The 20,438-nt window shown below is 33.9% G+C and overlaps 1 protein-coding gene across 3 annotated transcripts in view; it reads left to right on the top strand.

Moving 5' to 3' along the window:
• The window catches only part of LOC141454485 (uncharacterized), a 125,532-nt gene that overhangs the window by 80,935 nt on the left and 24,159 nt on the right, over window positions 1–20,438 (top strand). For all 3 annotated transcript variants that reach the window (XM_074128747.1, XM_074128746.1, XM_074128748.1), the window contains exons 4-5: window positions 2,076–2,197; window positions 11,610–11,873. In XM_074128747.1, the coding sequence (XP_073984848.1) occupies window positions 2,076–2,197; window positions 11,610–11,873 (386 nt within the window). The remainder of the gene's footprint in view (window positions 1–2,075; window positions 2,198–11,609; window positions 11,874–20,438) is intronic.

A 20,438-nucleotide genomic window follows, 5' to 3' on the forward strand; every position in this document is an offset into this window, starting at 1 on the left:
TGATTCCAACTGCCTCTGTCTTTATAGCAAATTATATTTAAATAAACTTTGTACAATTACCTACATGTTTTGCTAATTATTTGAAAAGATACAAAACATTTAATTAAGATTTTTTATATATACGTATATAAAAAAAAAAAGAAGCAAAACAAAAATATTTTTTCTGCAACCATGTAGGAATGTTCTCATTACTCAATTAAAATCAGCTGTGTAATGCCCAACTTCCCTCACTAGTGGGGAAAAATTCCCATTAGTGACACTTTCCTCACTAGTGAGTGGAAAAACTTTATTGTGCTTCCTTGATATAAGAAGTTTTGTTATTAACATAAATATTTTCTGTAAAACTTTAATAAGCTTATTTAACGTAACTAAATAATTAAAAAACGAATATTAGGTAAATAATAAAATAAAAATTGAAAGGAATATAGAAATAAAAATAATACTTTAATAAATAATTAGATATTTTTAATTATAACAGTTAAAAAGGTTATAGTGTTACCTTATAGAAATTTAAAATGGATTCTAGTGATTCCTGTTTAGAAAACACTCCATCAATAAAAGAAACAGCAGAAAATGTAATAAGTAATGTAAATACGTAAGTAATGTAAATAATTGTAATATAACAATAAATATTTATAATAAATAAATTACTTTTTGTAGACTGTAAAAATGAAATTTTTAATTTTTTTAGTTAATAAATCTAATGGTTGCAGAAAAAATATAATATTTAACTCGAGTGTAAAGTATTTTCCTCACACTCGGCAATTTGCACTTGCACTCGCCTCGCTTCGCTCGCTCGTGCGTGCAAACCCTGCCTCGTGTGAGGAAAAGTACTACTTTCCACACTTGTTAAATAAATAACTATTGATCAATGGTAGCGACATCTAAATATTAATCGATTTTGCTCTATTTGGAACGAAACTTTTTGTTTTTAAATGAACTTTGACTTTCCGCCCGGCGCTCTTTAAAATTTAAAAGTCAACTTTTTTTTTAAATACCCTAATACATGTACAGAAAATGAAAAAAACCTCTAACATAATCTGATAAATTGCATTTTAATTTTTTAATTAAAATGACATTTGGTCCGTGAGCAGGTCATTCTTAAATTGTTAAAATAGACCAGTTGCTGTTTTTTTTAATTGTTTTTAATCCATCTTTTTAATCATATACTTTTTTAAAAAAAGTTTTTAAACTAAGCTCCTAAGAGAATCATCCATAACTTTAAAAAACAGGAGAACAACCCTGTTCAATTGGTACCCCTAATTTAGTTTTTAACCATACCAAACCCAAATTCTGTGTGCCATTTATAATGCTCTAGGTAAGGCTGCAATCCCAGTGTTCGGCTAAAATCATAGACGATGTTTAGCAGCAAAATACAAGTGTGAAGTTTATTCGTTATTCTGTTCACACTAATTGTACAACCATAAATATTTATTCAGAGAAAGGAGCTCAAAGCATGTAATCGCCAATAAAAACTCAATTTCACATAATCCTATTACCCCCTTAATTAGAGAAGTAAGGAGAAACTAACAATATCTAAATTAATTACAACAAACAATTGTAGTCAAGTGATGGAAAAACCGTTAAATCCATATTACAATCTAAAGCTAAAGGATTGTAAATACAAACATTTGATTGTTAATATAAACAAAACAAATATCATGATTTAAAAAAAAACCAAAATTTTAATAAAATTTATAAAAGAAAAGGGTGTCGGATATTAAAGGTGTATGTTGTTGAAGCTATCACGCACAGTAAGAGGAGAAAGAATGAATAAAGAAAAAAAAAATATATATATATACATAATATTGCGATAACTAAATTATGAATCCGTCTGTCTTTAGTCGTGTACAGTTAGTCGACTTGCCAGCACCTACTTGATAACTTTTAATATTAGAGGCACAATCTCTTTGGTGATTATTTCAGTTTGTATTTATAGTCCAGGTTATTTGTTGTTTATAAGTTTTGAATAAGATGATAAAATACAATTTTTTTGTTTCTGTGTTATAATTTGGAGAGATGGCCTGTTAATTTATAAAAATAATTATTTAATTAAAATTTCGAACTGTTTTTAGGAGCATGTACAGTAGGAATAGTAGTAACTTTAACGGTCTTCAAAATTACTATAGCAACGCCATGCCCAGCCCAGATCCAAATGAAACTCCATCAAGTCCTCAACAACATATGTGGCCATCAGGTATTTATTTGTGAATTTATATACACTAATTTTTATTTAGTTTCTTTTTTTAATGTACTCATAATCAAGTATGGATGACTCATTGGTGGAAGCCTAAATTACTGATGATTCGGTATTTATTGTTGTCATAACTAGTGTATTCTTATTAAATAAAAAAAAATAAAAATAAAAATAAGATAATGATAGCCTAATGATTAATTTCTGACTAAAAACTAAATAGAGAGGGAAAATCTATTGTTTTAGGAAAATAACTTGAGTTCTAAACATATCAGTTAACCTAACTGTTGCTTGACACAATAGAAACATTATTTAATTGAATCTATTAATAAACAAAGGGATTAAAAATTAAATACTTTGTTAACTTTTAACTATTTCAGTCTTTTCTTTTAATTCAAAACTTTTAATATTATTTAGTGATAATATTAATACAATAACTATCACTATACAATAAATGGAATTTAGCCTACTATTAATTTGAACATTAATTCTAGTAAAGTATTAATAGTAATATTTTCCATTCCCAGAAACTTTTTTGTATCATTATCTATTTATTTATTTTTTTCCTCCATTAAATCATACTTTCTCGCAAATTTTTGAACATTGAAGATTAGCAAATTGAGTGCGTTGTTTTGATTTGTGAAAAGACATTGGAAGAACTAATAATTTTTCTTTCTATCTTTAATGTTAAGAGACGCGTCATCATCTAAGGAGGTCATTGGCACCTGGAGGCTGCATCTTGCTATTTCAGGCATACTAATCCCCCTCTGAATTTGGAGATTTCGAAAAACGGATGGAATAATCCAAAGTTCTGTTACTAATTTTTTTTTTTTCGGGCAACTAAAATATACGAAAAGAACCCTCTCTTTTTTACAAAAATAATTTTCAAATCCACAAATTCAGATACTCGAAGCTCCCCCACTGGTTATAATCTGATTCGATTGCATTAATTCATCTTGTTCCCCTTCGTGGTTAGAGGGGGGAACATCATCTAGGTGGGGAATACTTTAAACAGCTTCATACCCCCACTTTGATTTGTAAAGATTTCCTTTTGTTAACATGGAGTTTTATAAAACAGTTAACTTATTCCAATGTTCCTATCTTAGCGAATTAATGGTGACTTCCAAGGTCACGCAGCTTAGCCCCTGGCTAAGTGAATTTTGATTTCCTTTGATTTATTTTATTTCATTTTATTTTTATATTAATGTAATAAATTCTTCCTTTCGTAGAAGTTAACTCTTTTAATATTTTAAATAATTTACATAGTTTTCTCTTAAGTACCAATATTTACGTTTATTTTTAGAACTTAGAAGTTTTTAAATGAATTTAAAAAAAAAATTGGTGGAAGAACACTCACACGACTTATCTTACCATAATTTATGTTTCCTTGAACTTAAAATGTTTAGCCATCCGCACACGTATTTTTGTTGACAACATAACACTTACGAGAGGGTACCCAAAAATAACCGGAATTGCGTTGCCGCGCATGGAGCTTATGTAGTACGCATTTCTGCCGCTAGACGTGTATAGCGCAATTCCTTGCCAGTTCAGTCCTGCCTGTGTTGTCTGCCTGGCTTGTTCTGTTCATCTGCAGTGATTGTTTTTACCAGCGCTGTTTTGTTCTTTTTTCGTTTTTTATGATGGCAAGTTTAAGTGAACAACGTGCAGCTCTGAAATTTTGTTTTCTACTCGGCAAAAATGCTGCTGAAAGTGTTTTAATGTTGAAAACAGCTTACAAAGATGACGCTATGGGAAAAACTCAAGTATACGAGTGGTTTACTCGGTTTAAAAATGGCGACATGTCGATTGATGACAAACCTCGTTCTGGACGTCCATCAACTGCCCGAATCGACGAAAATGTTGAAAAAATTCGAGAGCTGGTGTTCACAGACCGTCGACAGACAATTGATCAACTGTCAGAGAGTAGTGGGTTATCTTGGAGCTCGGTTCAGCGAATTTTAACGGAAGATTTGGGGATGAAAAGGGTTGCTGCCAAGTTTGTTCCTCGAGTTCTGACTGACAATCAAAAAGAACATCGAGTTGAAACATGTCGTGCTTTGAAACAACAGCTTGAAACTGATCCAGACTTTCTGTCAAAGGTCATTACTGGTGATGAGTCATGGTGCTATGGTTATGACCCAGAAACAAAGCAACAGTCGAGCCAATGGAAGACGTCATCTTCACCCCGACCAAAAAAATGTCGTCAAGTCAAGTCAAACATCAAAACAATGCTGATTTGCTTTTTTGATGCCAAAGGCGTAGTCCATTCAGAGTTTGTCCCCCCAGGTCAGACCGTCAATCAAACCTTGTATTTGGAAGTTTTGAAAAGATTGCGCAATAGTGTTCGCCAAAAAAGACCCGATTTGTGGCAAACAGGAGACTGGTTCTTCCACCACGACAATGCACCTGCACACACAGCCATCTCTGTTACACAGTTTTTGGCTAAAAATGGCATGGTTCCGCTGCCCCACGCACCTTACTCGCCTGACCTGGCTCCGTGCGACTTTTTCTTATTTCCACGCATGAAAAAGGGCATGAAAGGTCACCGATTTGACAACATTGAAGAGGTCAAGAAAAAAACGAAGAAGGAGCTGTCAGCCATTTCTAAAGATGACTACAAAAAATGTTTCGAACAGTGGAAGCACCGGTGGGACAAATGTATTAGTTGTAATGGAGAGTATTTTGAAGGGGATAAGGTTGTTCTGTAAAAAATTTGTAAATAAATAGCTTTTAAAAAATAATTCCGGTTTTTTTTGGGTACCCCCTCGTATACTAAGATTGAAGCAGGAATTGCGAACAGTACGGCACATTTTTTTGGGGGGCCGATGGATATAAAGATTTCGGTCCAATCCCATGGATGTTGCATTAGTGTGTAGTTCCAATGGAACTATAGCCACTATCCGACAACCTCTATTCTTTCCATCTCATTACTTTCTACTCTAGTTCTGCATAATTTTGGTAACTCCGAGAACTTGAATGGGATTAGTGCTCAGGATTGTTCTTTCCATAGTCATTACCCTCCTTTGATTCTTAATATCTTCTGGCCGAAGTACTATCTATAAACTGTCTTTCTCAATCACCTGGCTAATTGGTAGTAAAGCACTTTTCCGAATAACTAAGCCAGCGTTTCCCAACCTTTTTTGGCTCGAGCTAAATTTTATCACTTCGTAAAAATGATTGCATTTCGTGAAATTTGTTATTCCGAATGTGTTATTTTATTATTATTATCATCTTTATTTGTATAGAGATACAATGTATCTGTTACTAAGGAGTTCAAGTTCACGTTCACTTCACAAAACTTTGTAAAGTGTAAGATCTTAGCTTTAAAATCTTTAAAATTGCGTACGTATTTTTCTTTTCAAAATTATTTGTTAATTTACTTCTTCTTTAGGATTATTATATTTGTTTATATGGAGTGGGATTCTAAAACTTTCATAGACTGGGCAGCTGATAAACAATTAATGTTTCCGGCTCGTTCTTTTGTTACACATTAAACCATGATCTTTGGGTTTGATTGTATAAATTATATTATTAATAACATAAGTGGCCACCCAATCTTATTTCAGAAAAAATTCTTATAACTTGAAAAAAAAAATGAATTTATCTAAATATTGTTGGCCAACATTTTGAGAATTCCAAAATATATTAAACGTAATGTTATTTACTTTATTTAAATCAGTACAAATGTTCCCTGTTTTATTATAGAAATATTAGGTTTATGATATGAGCAATTCTAATTCTAGAAGGTGTTTGAAATCCAATTATCATTTGTATTTTCGGGTTTTAGAAAATACTCCATGAAAGACAATTTTAATCCCCGTTAAATGTGCTATTATATTTTCTCGTATATCTTGAGACAGACTAACCTTATTACTGTACATATTAACAACTTTACTGCATAATATTATTAATTAAAATAATTTTTATGAATTATAGGGAAAAAACGTTTCTATGTCATTTTTATGATTTAATTTTATTTTTTTTTTATGTCCGCCATTATTGATTATTTTTCGTGCACCACTAACCAGCAACTGGTTGGGGAACGCTGATACTAACCTAATCTTCGTTGGATAATATTGGAAGGATAATTTTTGCTACCCTGGTTTTGTCGATGAAGGTAACCTTGACTGGGCCGGACCACGAGATCAGATGATATTTAACAATAAAAGAATCTTTCGTATCCGGAAATGCTGGAAGTAGACAGCATTGTCTTTATAGCCTATTCCGCGTAAGGATTAGGAAAAGTAATTTTAATGAAATTGGACAATACACTAGATTTGATGTAAGTGTTTAGTGTCTGTATAAAAGAGAAGGGGAAATTACTATAATGACGTATTTTGTTTACAAATTGTGATTTTATCTCATTTAAATCTATTTATAAAAGAATGTTAACGACTTCTTTCTATTTTCTGTAGAAGTTTTAAGTTCTTAATATTTTACTGAAAGAACAAGAAAAAAGAGAATAATTTCTGGATTTAAAAAAAATATTTGAGCGAACACTCTAACGACTTTATATTTGGGAAAAGAAATTTTCTTGATACAATTTGAGCGAACCAACGCCTTGAAAGCATCAAATTCATATTCAATACATTAAACCGGAAATAGAACTGAACTTCATAATACATCTCAGCATTGCGGGCGCCACGGTAGCCGAGCGGTTAAGAGGCGAGACCTGCGAAGCTAATATGTATTGTGGTACTTGGTTCGATTCCCGGCCTATAGGCCTTGGATTTTATTTAATAAAAGAAATTTACAGTAAAGTATGTTTGCTAATCGCCTCCGTCCACTTATACCTAATTTGGTAGTTGGACGTAAAGCCCCGCCTGAAAAAATAAGCGATTACTTTACTTTACATCTCAGCATTGCGGTCCAGACATCTCTCTAGCCGTTCAGTTATCGTGGCGCCAATGAAAAATACATCCATTTTACATCCTGGATGCCAATTATCCTTAAATATAATTCAAGAACGTTTCATTAAGAGAAACTTGTATCTATCTTTACTGCATGTTCCAAACAATTAAACATTCACCACTGATTTTATACAATATTATAAACAAACTAATCTTCAGGAATTCATTGTTATCCTTGTTCACAAAATCGTTTGATAACTTAGTAAAATAGTATTACTGATTATTTAGTGAATAAAACTGATAAGACGAGGGAACAAGATTAGCCTAGCGGTTAGTTAGAATGGACAGACAGACTAATTCCTGATTCCTTCCTCTCAAAAGACTATGCAGTTATAACTTATTTATAAATAATAGTCTGAAGCGATCCTTTACAGGATTTCCTTTAGCTATAATAAATACAAACGAGATTGGCAAATTTTCTCCAATAATTCCTTAAAAAAGGATCCCAGTATATGGCCCACTGATATCCAGATGTATTATCTACTAGATATAAAGTAATCGCCTAAATTTTTCAGGCGGGGCTTAACGTCCAACTACCAATTACGTGCCTCGAATGGGGATAGCTTATACATTACTGTAAACAATTTTTTTCTAACAAATAAAAAGTAGCCATACACGGGATTCGAACTGGCGACCTCCTACTCACAAAGCCACGCTCTTGGCCACTAGGCCAACACCCGCCCTTATCTACTTAGATACGAGGTCTGTAAATTAAGTAATGATACTGATTTTTTTTAAATTTTTTTATACAATAAGAATTACAATTCTATATTGTCACCTTCAAAATAACTTTCTTCTGAAGCCACACAGCGCTGGAGACGTTTCTTCCACTCCTCATAGCAGTGCTCGAACTCCGGTACTGGAATAGCCTTCAGCTGGTCGGTTACAGCCGTTTGAATGTGTTCTTCGACGGTCCCAAAATGAGTTCCCTTGAGGTGATTTTTCAACTTCGGGCAGAGAAAAAAGTCACCAGGTATCCAAGTCAGGCGAATAAGGAGCAATTGAAATTGCTGTGTGACAAGGAGCATTATCGTGATGCAACACCCACTTGTTCTTGATGTTTGGTCTCACACGAATGACACTTTTTCGAAGTTTTTTCAAGAACCTCTAGGTAAAAGTGTTGATTGACCGTTTGACCTTGAGGTAGAAACTCTTTGTGGACGATTCCGTGGATATCGAGAAAAACAAATCAGCATGCATTTGATCTTCGACTTCGCCATCCTTGTTTTTTTGAGCCTTGGAGATTAATTGGCCCATAAAAACATTCCTGAGGCTCCTCAGCCTCCTTATTCGCCTGACTTGTGTCCTTGTGACTTTTTTCTCTTTCCGAAGTTGAAAAATCACCTCAAGGGAACTCATTTTGGGACAGTCGAAAACATTCAAACGGCTGTAACCGACCAGCTGAAGGCTATTCCAGTATCGGAGTTCGAGCACTGCTATGAGGATTGGAAGAAACGTCTCCAGCGCTGTGTGGCTTCAGAAGGAAGTTATTTTGAAGGTGACAATATAGAATTGTAATTCTTTTTGAATAACAAAAATTTAAATTCTCATTACTTAATTTACAGACCTCGTATGTCGTGCCTTAAGTCCAATCCGATTTTCCTTTCCTTAAGGTTTCGTAACGGTTAGCTATTTAGTGGGATGGATTAAGAGGGGAAGATTGAGATGGCTTAGGCATTTAGTGAGGATGGAAGATTCCCGATTTCCCAGGAAGATAATGAATGGATACCCAGGGGTGAGGCAAGAAAAAGAGGAAGACCGAGGATTAGGTGGCTGGATAATGTAGAAGAGGATATTAGAAGCCTGGGAGTAAGGACATGGAGGAGAGTTGCTTTGGTGAGAGAGGAGTGGAGAAAGGTGTTAGAGGAGGCCAAGGTCCTTCGAGGACCGAAGAGCCAGAGGAGAGAGAGATACCGGTATCCATGTTCCGTAGTCCACTTTTAAATTTCAGCAGGTTTGATTGTAAATGGATTTTTATGAGGATTCATTAACATAATATTTTAATGGATTAATTGTTCACAAAAGTGCCACATCAATACTTGGTACGGTTCTAAAATCTTTATAATTAAGGTATTTCGATATAGTATATAAGCCAAATGAACATTAAAAAATTCGATGCATTCGTGTCCAAAATTATACTAAAAAGAACAGTATTAGAGCAAACCGGAAAGAATGCCGATTAAATCGAAAGAAAAAAAGATCATCATCGTATCCGATATTCCAAATTGCAATTTCACCAAGAATTTTGAGACCCGCTAAACACGAATAAATATTTTTAGAGAATGATTTGAGTTTGTATTTAAAATAGAACAACTCAAAAACACGAAAAATAGTTGATAAACTGAACTTAGTATTTCGATTTATAATAATATGGCTTCAGATAGTAAGATTTTGGCCAACATCTGCCCATTGGAAGTTTTCAATCAATGGCTTCAAAATAATTGTCTTTAAATGTCGTATAATTTTTTTATTATTCGCAACTGTACAGTCTGGTCCAACGCCAAAAACGAGAAGTACGTGAACATCGTTTGGGTTGATTTCAACAAATTTTTTTGGTTACAGATTCCACTATTTTAGAATAAAAAATTTACAACAGAAATTTAGTGAAGGAGATGTTTGAAACTCGTCATTTAACTCGCATTAAGCTAATTATGAAATAATGTCGCATTGTCAGTTAACTATTGACCAACAAACAAAAATTGGTCTTGAATTATTTACTTTCTTAGCCATATTTAACTAATTCAGCAAAAGAATTGTTAATTTAAAGTTAGATAGTACATGTAAATTGTATAGATTAGTCTTTAATTAAGTCTTTAAGTAAAACAATGGACAATAATTTTAGTCAATATTATGATCATTTTGCACAAATTATTATAAATATTCGTGACAAAGAGGAACAAAGAAGCGTGACGTTTTAATATAATGCGGGTTTGTGAAGTAAGCTGTTCTTATTTAGTATTATAGAGGCAGTGAATTCAGTTTTCATTGTGGGTATTCGAAAACCTGGAAAATATATAATTTAAGTAATAGAATTTAGGAATTTAAAAGACCCTATTGGAGTGCATAATGGTTTATTTACTTAAGTGCAAATACGAGGTGTGGCTATTAAATAACGAGGCTGATGCTGCTACGCCAAAACCTAACGACCGATAGCTGTGCAGCGTAAAGCCTTCTCTTTCGATTGTAGCGTCTCACGTGTTTGTAGAGAAATCAGTCTGACGGGAACCGTCGTTTGTGTAAGAGGTGTTAGTTTCGTTTTGCCGAAAACATGATACTACACATGTAGTAGAGCAACGAATTGTCGCGAAATTTCACATCAAAACTTGATAAAACCGCTACTGAAACTTATCTTTTATTAAAAGAAGTTTATGGCGATGAATGTTTATCACGTACGCTAGTTTTTGAGTGGTTCAAGCTGATTTCCAAGATGGCCGAGAAGACGTCGGAGATGATGACCGCCCGGGTCGCCCTTCCACGTCCAAAACGGATGTAAATATCGATTATAATTAATCCAACATTACTGCCGTGAGGTGCTTGCACAACTCCTGAGAAAGAATAAGGAAAAAAAACGACCCGATTTGTGGAAGAACAAGTTATAGGTTCTCCATCAAAACAACGTGCCAGCTCACACTGCATTGTCTGTCAAGACGTTTCTAGCCAAGTACAACATTCCAGTTTTAGGCCAACCACCTTAATCGTCTGACCTGGCCCCCATGTGACTTTTATCTGTTCCTCTAAAGTCAAATCTGCATTAAAAAGAACACGATTTCAGTCCGTTGGAGCTGTGAAAGAAAAAGCGGCACGCGTCATGCAGGAGGAGCTCACAGAAAAAGACTTCCAGCACTGTTTCGAACAATGGTAAATTCGCATGGAGCGTTGTAGGGATAGGGGAAGGGTGTATATTGAAGGTGATAATAACTAAATATGTATAAATTTAAAATAAAATGTTTTACAGCAATAGTCTCGTTATTTAATAAGCCACACCTCGTACATATTAACTTTACAGATCTCGCCTCTAACCGCTCGGCTACTGTGTGCGTAAGATTTAAATGTATAATTAGCTATTTATTGTTAATTTAAGAAGCTTCTATAAAAATTAATTAAATTTCAAAAACTAAGCGTTAAAATAAAAACATAATAATTATCTTCGTACACACGCAATAAACGGCCTAGAAGTAATTAATTAATTGGGTCTGTAACCAAAAAGAAGTTGCCAAAAAAAAAGTATTTTTGAAATTTAAATTCCTTAAATTTGGATTTAATGCAGTTTGTTAATGCTTGATGACTATAAAAGTGAATAAAAAAATCTATTTTATCCGTTTGACCTCTGATAATGGATGAACGTCCGAAAACCAGCTAGAGATGTCAATCAACGATATTATCTAGTCTCCATGCGCTTAACCATATTTTAAACAAAGTTTATTAGTTTAACCTAATTACCAACCAACAAATTAACATTATTTGCCTTCTTATCTACCATTTTTATTTTTTTTTTTGTTATACAGAATATTGTACACCGAAAGAATGTAAACCTTCCACACTGTTATCGCCGGTCTCCTGTGAAGAATACAATACACCAGCTAGTTCGATAAAATATGCTGGCGGTGCGCTTCCAGCCTTTGCAAATAGATTTTCTAGAACGGCATACGCTGCCAGTACTTCGTATTTAACACCAGGTGGCCATCAGGAACCACTGTGGACGACGCCGACCAGTGTATCATTGGCTAGTACGCATAATGCTTACCCGGCTGCAGCTTCTTTATCTGCATGTAAGTATTGCTTATTTGCCTGTGTAGCTTATGCTAATTATAAGTAAGTTGAAATTTGTCGCATTAACGCGTTCTTTCTAGTTAAGGTTTGATTTTTTTTTTAAAAAAAATACAATGTTCATTTTTATGTCTACTAATTAAAGAATTTGAAAAATAATTTTTAATTTGCCTAATGTATTTATTTTTCTTTGCTGCTTGAAAAAAGGATATATTATACTGTAAGTACCTTTATTCAGTTTAAGAAGGAGAAAACCTGTGCTTAAAATTACAAAACCATCTTTACTATAATACTTCGAATTTTTACTTTCTCTAAAGTCTTTTAAAAAAGAATTGCTGTGAAATTTGGTTGAAACATTGAAACTGAAAAGTTAGGATTAGTATTGACGGAGACAATTTCAGTTTTAATGAAACAGATTGAAAAAAGAATCTTTGATATTTCTAAAATAAACGTTTTCTGCCAACTTTACGTTGCAGAGCATTTAAAATTTGATTTACCTAAATTGCACATAAATAGATTGCAATTTTTTTTAAATTGTTGAACACCATTAATATTAAACTAAGGATTCAAGATTGGCGAGGAATCAATCGGCCAAATAAAAAATAACAACACGTCTTTTTGCCAACGTTTCGACAAATTTATCATCTTCTTCAGGACCTGAATATTACAAATACAAAAATACAAACAATTTGTATTTGTAACATTCAGGCCCTGAAGAAGACAATATACGAAGGTCGTTTGAAAAGTCCGCGCAAAAATAAAAACTACTTAATTTTTTGGGGTAAATCTTTTTTATTTTTCAACATAGTCTCCTTTTAGGCTTATACACTTCGTCCAACGCTGCTCTAGTTTGTTGATCCCTTCCAAATAATAGAATTTGTCCAAGTCTGAAAAATAGCCATTCGTTTCTGCAATCACCTCCTCGTTTGAATAAAATCTTTTTCCCGCCAGCCATTTCTTCATATTGGGGAACAAATAGTAGTCCGAGGGAGCCAAGTCTGGAGAATAGGGGGGATGTGAAACGAGTTGGAACCCTATTTCCATTAATTTTGCGACCACAACTGCTGAGGTGTGAGCTGGTGCGTTGTCGTGATGGAAAAGGACTTTTTTGTGGGCCAATCGTGGGCGTTTTTCTTGCAGCTCGGTTTTCAAACGGTCCAATTACGATGAATAATATGTACCTGTAATAGTTTTACCCTTTTCCAGATAGTTGATGAGGATTATTCCTTGCGAATCCCAAAAGACAGTCGCCATAATCTTTCCGGCCAAAGGAACGGTCTTCGCCTTTTTTGGCGCAGATTCCCCCTTGGTAACCCATTGTTTAGATTGAACTTTGGTCTCAGGAGTGTAGTGATGTATCCATGTTTCATCCACAGTGACGAAACGACGCTTAAAGTCCTGCAGATTTTTCTGCAACAGCTGCAAACCGTCCTTGCTACACTTCACACGATTTCGTTTTTGGTCAAGCGTGACCAATCGCGACACCCATCTTGCGGATAGCTTTGTCATGTCCAAATGTTGATGCAAAATATTATGTACCCGTTCATTCGAGATGCCCACAGCACTAGCAATCTCACGCACCTTCACTCTTCTGTCATCCATCACCATATCATGGATTTTATCAATGATTTCTGGAGTAGTAACCTCAACAGGGCGTCCAGAACGTTCAGCGTCACTTGTGCCCATATGGCCACTCCGAAAATTTTGAAACCACTTATAAACTGTTCTAATCGAAGGTGCAGAGTCACCATAATGTTTATCAAGCTTCTCTTTAGTCTCCTGAGGCGTTTTGCCTTTCATAAAGTAGTGTTTAATCAACACACGAAATTCTTTTTCGTCCATTTTTTGAAAATCACTCGACTTCCTCGATTCAAACGAATGCCAAACACAAAGAAATAGACCGATCTGGCTGAAACTTGGTGTGTGTTCTTCCAAGAGATGCTACTAACTAAACATAACCTCGATACGCGCCAGTGGTGCTATCTCTCTGACTTTGCACGGACTTTTCAAACGACCCTCGTATTTGTCGAAATTGGCAAAAAGACGAGTTATCGTTTTTATTTGGACCGATTCCTCGCCAATCTTGAACCCTAAGTTTAATAATATACGGTCACGATCCTATATATTCACTATTAATATTGCAGAATAATAGCAGTCATATTGCATTATTTAAGTATTCTCAATGTTATGTATTATTATGTATGGCACAAAATCAATTGGTAAAAAATGAAATGAATAACTTAATAATTTGTTTGGTTAGTGTAAAACATTTTTTTGGGAGGTTTTTTTAAAGAATATTTTCATCATTTGTTGATTTTAGTTTTATAAAAACTTGATATTACAATAACATTTTTAAAAAAAGTGTTCTCCTTGCAAATCCTTAAAAATTTAAGGACTTAGGTCCCTTAAGGATATCAAAGGAGATAAATGGCGAATGTTATGAATTATTCTCCTTTTTTTTTTCAATGATTTAAGGCGCATCAACATCTGAGGTTACTGGCGCCCAGTAGCTTTTTTCAGTACACTGCCCGGTCTCGGGACAGTGTACTCTCTTTACAGAGAACACTGTCAATCACCGGACAGTGAGCTGTAAGAAGCTCCTAGGAATAAAAAAAACTAAGGGCCAGCAGCTAGATTCGAACCCGGAGATCTTCGCGTAGGAATCCAATACGCTAATCGCATAGCTAATCCCTTCCCTGTTATGGATAATAACTTTTTAAATTATTTTTAATAACATTTTAAGTAAAAATAATAATAATAAGAATTGTACATTGGGTAGAAAGAAGAAAGAAACCACAAAACCGTACCGGAAATATAGAGGGAATTTTTAGTACAATTTGTGGTTTATGACTCACATTTCCGTTTTATTTATATAAATTATTTGTCAAATTTGTCTTACATTTACAAAGAGAAAACATGTAATAATAAAATTTCAAATATATATAGTCATGATCCTGTCCTAGCACTCAGAAATCTGCAGTCACAGCTCTCCTAATTAGAGCAATGGTTCCAAGAAATGGGATATAAAGCTTAATGAAACTAAGTCGCAAAACATCACCTTCACTCTTTGTCGCATTACTCTTCCTCTAGTCATCTATAACCTAACACCAGTAGGGAACGTTGCCCGGCTACCTTGGGCTTCACTTAGACCGAAGACTTTCTTGGAACCCCCACACTAGACTAAAAAGAACAGAACTAAACAGACGCTATCGACTACTTAAAAGACTTAGACGATAGATCAAAACTCTCTCTGGACAACAAAAGACTGATTTATACTTCTATTTTGAAACCCATCTGGGCGTATGGAATAGAGCTGTGGGGTTCAACCAAACGCTCCAATCTCCAAAGGGTTCAATCGCTACAATCTAAAATACTTCGGACTATTGTACACGCTCCATTTTATGTCTTCCAACCTGGACTATACACACTGACCTTAACATTCCTTTTATCACCCAAGTCGCTGAAAACATGATACAGAAAACTCCACTTCAACCTGCAATCTCATATAAATCCTCTAGCTCAAATTCTTTCTTCTAGAACTCTTCCTGACAACCCGGACAAGACGTCTTAAAAAACAGTGGGCCTCGTGATCTCCTCTCCAGTGAAGAGAGTGACTAACCATCTAATATTTGGGAGTGTTACCACTGGGTAACTTCTTCACTCGTTACCTTACCATTTGTTGCTCGGTTATCACTGTTACTTTTAGCGCTAACGCGCTGATTGTAGCATAAATAAACGCAAAAATATAAACAGAGTGATCCATTTAAAACGTACCAATCGCTAATAACTTTTTAGGAAAGCGGAATTTCGAAAAAACCCACGAAGTATGTTTTTAAGTATGTTTCTTTTGGTCTAGTTTTAAAATTTTCCACCCCCTATGCTGTAACTTAATTTTTGGCGGAGTTTCGGCCAAAAACCCGATTGGGGTTTAATAAGAACCACTAGTTTTGACAATGATTATGAAAACTACATAAAACATTCTGAAAAATGACGTTAATCCCGTTTCAATATCCCTAATATTAGTTGAGATATTTAAGATCAAAATTGCAATTTTATCTATTCGTGAACGGTTTTCAATATTAATTTTCCACCAGAAATACACGTTTTGGGAGGTCCTCTGACTGCAAAAAATGTTATTGGTGACGCAAAGTAAAAAAAATCATAGTAATTGAAGATTTTAATACATGTAATATAGTGTAATGGTTGTGGGTGAATTAGGATAAATTTGTTTTATCATCAAATAAAAGCAATCATCACATCATTTTATTGCACCCGGTATGCAAGACTTCTTGATCTATGATTACGGTAAGAATGTCCTGCCAGGAATGGGCGGAAGAATCTGTTGCCAGGGTGTTGGTCTAGTGGTCAAGAGCTTGGTTTTGTAAGTAGGAAATCCCCAGTTCGAATCCCGCGTATGACTACACTTTATCAAAAAAAGTATTATGATTTTTTAAGTAATAAGAATGACTGCATACGCGGGATTCGAACTGGGAATTAGCGGGAATCGGGTTTTGGCCGTAACTCCGCCAAAAATGAAGTTACAGTATCGGGGGTGGAAAATTTTAAAACTAGACCAAAAAAAAAAAATAGTTTACTTCGTGGGTTTTTTTTCGAAATTCCGCTTTCCTAAAACGTTATTAGCGATTGGTGCGTTTTAAATGGATCACCCTGTAAATACATAGGAAATTTATGCTTCAAAACTTGATTAAAATAATTTTAAAAAAGGAATTTTAAGTAACCAAAACTACGGCAGTATTCCAAAACTCAAATGATCGAAATTAGCAAGGACATTATTGACCAAAAGTACGCATTATGATACTATAATTTCTTTAAGACGATAAATAAATTGGGGAATTAATAATTTATTTTTTTTTTCTATTTAATTTTAAATTTAGCGACTAGAACAGGGAAATTAACAAATATGATGCCCTCATAACAATTGCGTTTTGTTACTGCCTAACAAATTATTTTATCAACAGTACAAAAATAATCAAAATGATAAAGCATATTATTATTAAAACTAACATTATTATAAACATTGATAAAAGTTTGAATATAGAAGACAGAAAATGATAAATTAGTCACCCCCTAATCACAATGACTAATTGCATTCCTAAATTCTTCTAGTCAAACTAATGTTAAACTAGGTTTGTTCCAGTTTAAAATGTTCTATTCTAGATTTCTTCTAAAAGATCGTTATGTTTTTAACTCTTACAGATGATAGAAAACATATCTTATAGATTGTTATCAAATAGTAAACTCTGTAAGTTCTATAAATATTGAGAATAAATATTGAAGAATGAATCACTTTTCACTGTGATTGTAAAGTTAGTTGAAAGAGAAATTTCACTTTATTATTTATTATTATTTCGACTTTTAAGGCGTGCCATCAACAAATGAGGTTATTTGGAGCATTTTTTTTGTTTTTTTTCAGTGCAGTGCCGTTCTCTTGTTACAGACAACACTGTAACGAGAACAGTGGAGCTGTAATAAGCACCTAAGAAGAGAAATAAAAATCTAAGGGCCTTTAGCTGGGATTCGAACCTGTGACCTTTGTGTTGGAATCTAGTATTCGCTAACCACTCAGCTATTCCCTTCCTGGCAAAAGTACTTGTTCATTTCATTTGTTTTTAAAGCAAGTTTGGATGTGTGTGTGTGTATGTATAGAACATCTTAAAAACAGAAATCAACGCAGAATGCTCAGTAGATCTTTTAGTTTTTATTTTTCTTTTTATTGAGTTCTAAAAAGTTATGAGATTCTATTAAATTTTCGTCTGCAAGTAATTTAATAGTTCAGTAAGAACTAATTTCATTTCCCATAACTTCTGGAGGAAGCGAAAGGTTTAGGCTAACCTTCAGTCTCATTATTTTTAAGCAGAACAATATAATTCTTGTACTTTTAGGCTCCGTTTGTTCATAGAACACGTAATATAATTTTTTTTTTCGAGTAAAGCTGTAAAGTAATCGCCTACTTTTTCAGGCGGGGCTTTAAAGTCCAACTACCAATTAGGTGTCGTGGACAAGGGGGAGGGGCGGGAGCTCATTATTAGTATAAACAATTTTTTCTAACCAATAAAAAGTAGCTTTATGCGGGATTCGAACAAGGAATCTCCCACTTTTAAAGCCACGCTCATAACCATTAGACCAACTAAACTAGACCCGAATAAAGATGTATTTGTATGATGAAATACAGACAGTATGAAAGACAAAAGCAGTATTTCTCCTTAACCCTTCCAAAAAAAACATTTTGGGTACGAAAAACAGAAAGCTAGATCTCTATCGTTTACACTTCATATTTATAGACGATTTATTATAGCAAATTTTATACATGTTACTACATATTGATGAATTGTTTCTACGTACAGGGTATAAACTATAAACTTTCCAAACTATTGTAGAAACACTTCAACAAATACTTGAAACGCTAGATCTCTATCGTTTACACTTCATATTTATAGACGATTTATTATAGCAAATTTTATACATGTTACTACATATTGATGAATTGTTTCTACGTACAGGGTATAAACTATAAACTTTCCAAACTATTGTAGAAACACTTCAACAAATCCTTGAAACGCTACATCTCTATTGTTTACACTACATATTTATAGACGATTTATTATAGCAAATTTTATACATGTTACTATTGAATTGTTTCTATGTACAGAGTGTAAACTATAAACATTCCAAACTACGAGTAGAAACACTTCAACAAATATTTGAAACGCTACAGAAAAATCATGTATCCCAAATGATTCAAGAGTTGTAACTAATTTAAGGACTAAGTTGTACGTGTGACAGATAAGTTGATATATAGTTGAGCCGATGTCTACAACTGGCCCTATTTGTTTACCCAGAAATCCCCCTCTCCACTTATGCTCAGACAACAACCCCTCTTGCGTCCAGCCATGAACTCTTTTTCAGACAACCTTCTACTTAAACGTCCCCCGTCTTTATTGCTAGGTCAGAGTTCGTACGTAATAAATTAATTTCTTTTAAACCGATTCATCTATACTTCATTCTTAATTAATACTTTAGTCATGGTGCCTCCATTTCTAACTTTACCCCTCCATTGGCTGTTTCTTCAGATTTGATTTTTATTTTTTTACCCCCAAGTTTTGTGGTAAACCCTAATTAGTGTCCCAGGAAAAAAAAAAAATTCTTTTTGGTTACCTATATTTCATCCTCTTTACAGACAAATTTAACAACGACCTAATTTATTTGTCTACTTGATGTCCATCACTTTACACCACTAAGTTTTGTTAGGGTTAAGTTTTAGTCCAAACTTAAGATATTGTGTAACAAGCTGATGGTAGTGCCACTTAACAATTTATTATGTTCATTTTTTTAGTCCCAATCATCAACAGAAATCTGAAGTAGAGCAAGGATTACTTTACGTTAGTATGGTGAAATGCAAACAGAGAGTTCTTTGCACAGCCATTTTGAGTATTTAATTCATCAATTTTGGGAACGCTTTGTAATCAATCATATTTTCAAACTACGAAATTTGTTAAAACCAAAAATAAATATTAGAGAGGGACAGGTGTTGCTTTAGTGGTTATGAGAGTGGATTTGAAAGTAGGAGTAGTAATTGCGGGTGTATCTACTTTCCATTTTTTATTTTATTTTATCCGTCGCATTACGCATTTTTATTGTATTCTTAACAGATTTCAGCCTTTCATCCATCCTCATTGGTAGATGATCCTCAGATCATCACTTTGGTTACTAAACAGTTAGCTGTAGAAGAATAAGTTTCTTGGTCAAGTTTCTGTAAACTAAAAGTTCTTGGGTTCAAATCCAGCTGCTGGTCCTTAGATTTTTTTTCTTCTAAAGAGCTTCTTAGAGTTCACAACGGTGATGGACAATGTAGATTCTAATGAGAGAACACTGCACGGTGGCCGACAAAGCGCTGGAAAAAGATTCCGGGCGCCAATTATCTCAGATGTTGATGCGCCCCAAAATTAAAAAAAGAAAAAAGAAAAACATGAACAACATTTCCGTTGCTCTGGTGATCAGCAATGCACATAGTATTATACAGTAAAAACGCCAACATCGACTTAAACGTATTTTATTTTAAAACAACCTTGTAAGCACCGAGTAAAACTTCTAATTTATTATATTTTACTAGAAATAGCCTAAAACGAATTTTTGGTTTAAAAAAATAAATAAGGCTCTAATATTTGGAAATAATATATTACAGGCCCAAGCCCTGACCCGATGAAGGAAAACCGTCTGATTACCTTCTACTTCTAAACAACCCCTTTGGTTGTCGAGTCTCACATAAAGTTGTCAAATATTGACTTAATTAATGACCAAACAAACTGAAATACGTTTTTTAATTTTGTTTTCCAACTTTTTTTTGTTATTTATATTTATTAAGAATACAATAACAAATATTTCTTGATAGTTACTACAAAACGTAATGTTAAGTTTTAGTGAAATAATTGTAGAAACAATATAGCACATACAAACTAACAGACAGTCATAATGACAAGAGACCAACAGCTAAATGACGCACAAGTCATTAGTGATTTGACACTTGGAAGGGGTTAGCGGGGGGTACA

The sequence above is a fragment of the Rhodnius prolixus genome, unplaced genomic scaffold (genome assembly GCF_049639745.1).
Source record: "Rhodnius prolixus isolate KJV_2025 unplaced genomic scaffold, Rpr scaffold_9, whole genome shotgun sequence".
In the NCBI taxonomy this organism is placed as follows: Eukaryota; Metazoa; Arthropoda; class Insecta; order Hemiptera; family Reduviidae; genus Rhodnius; species Rhodnius prolixus.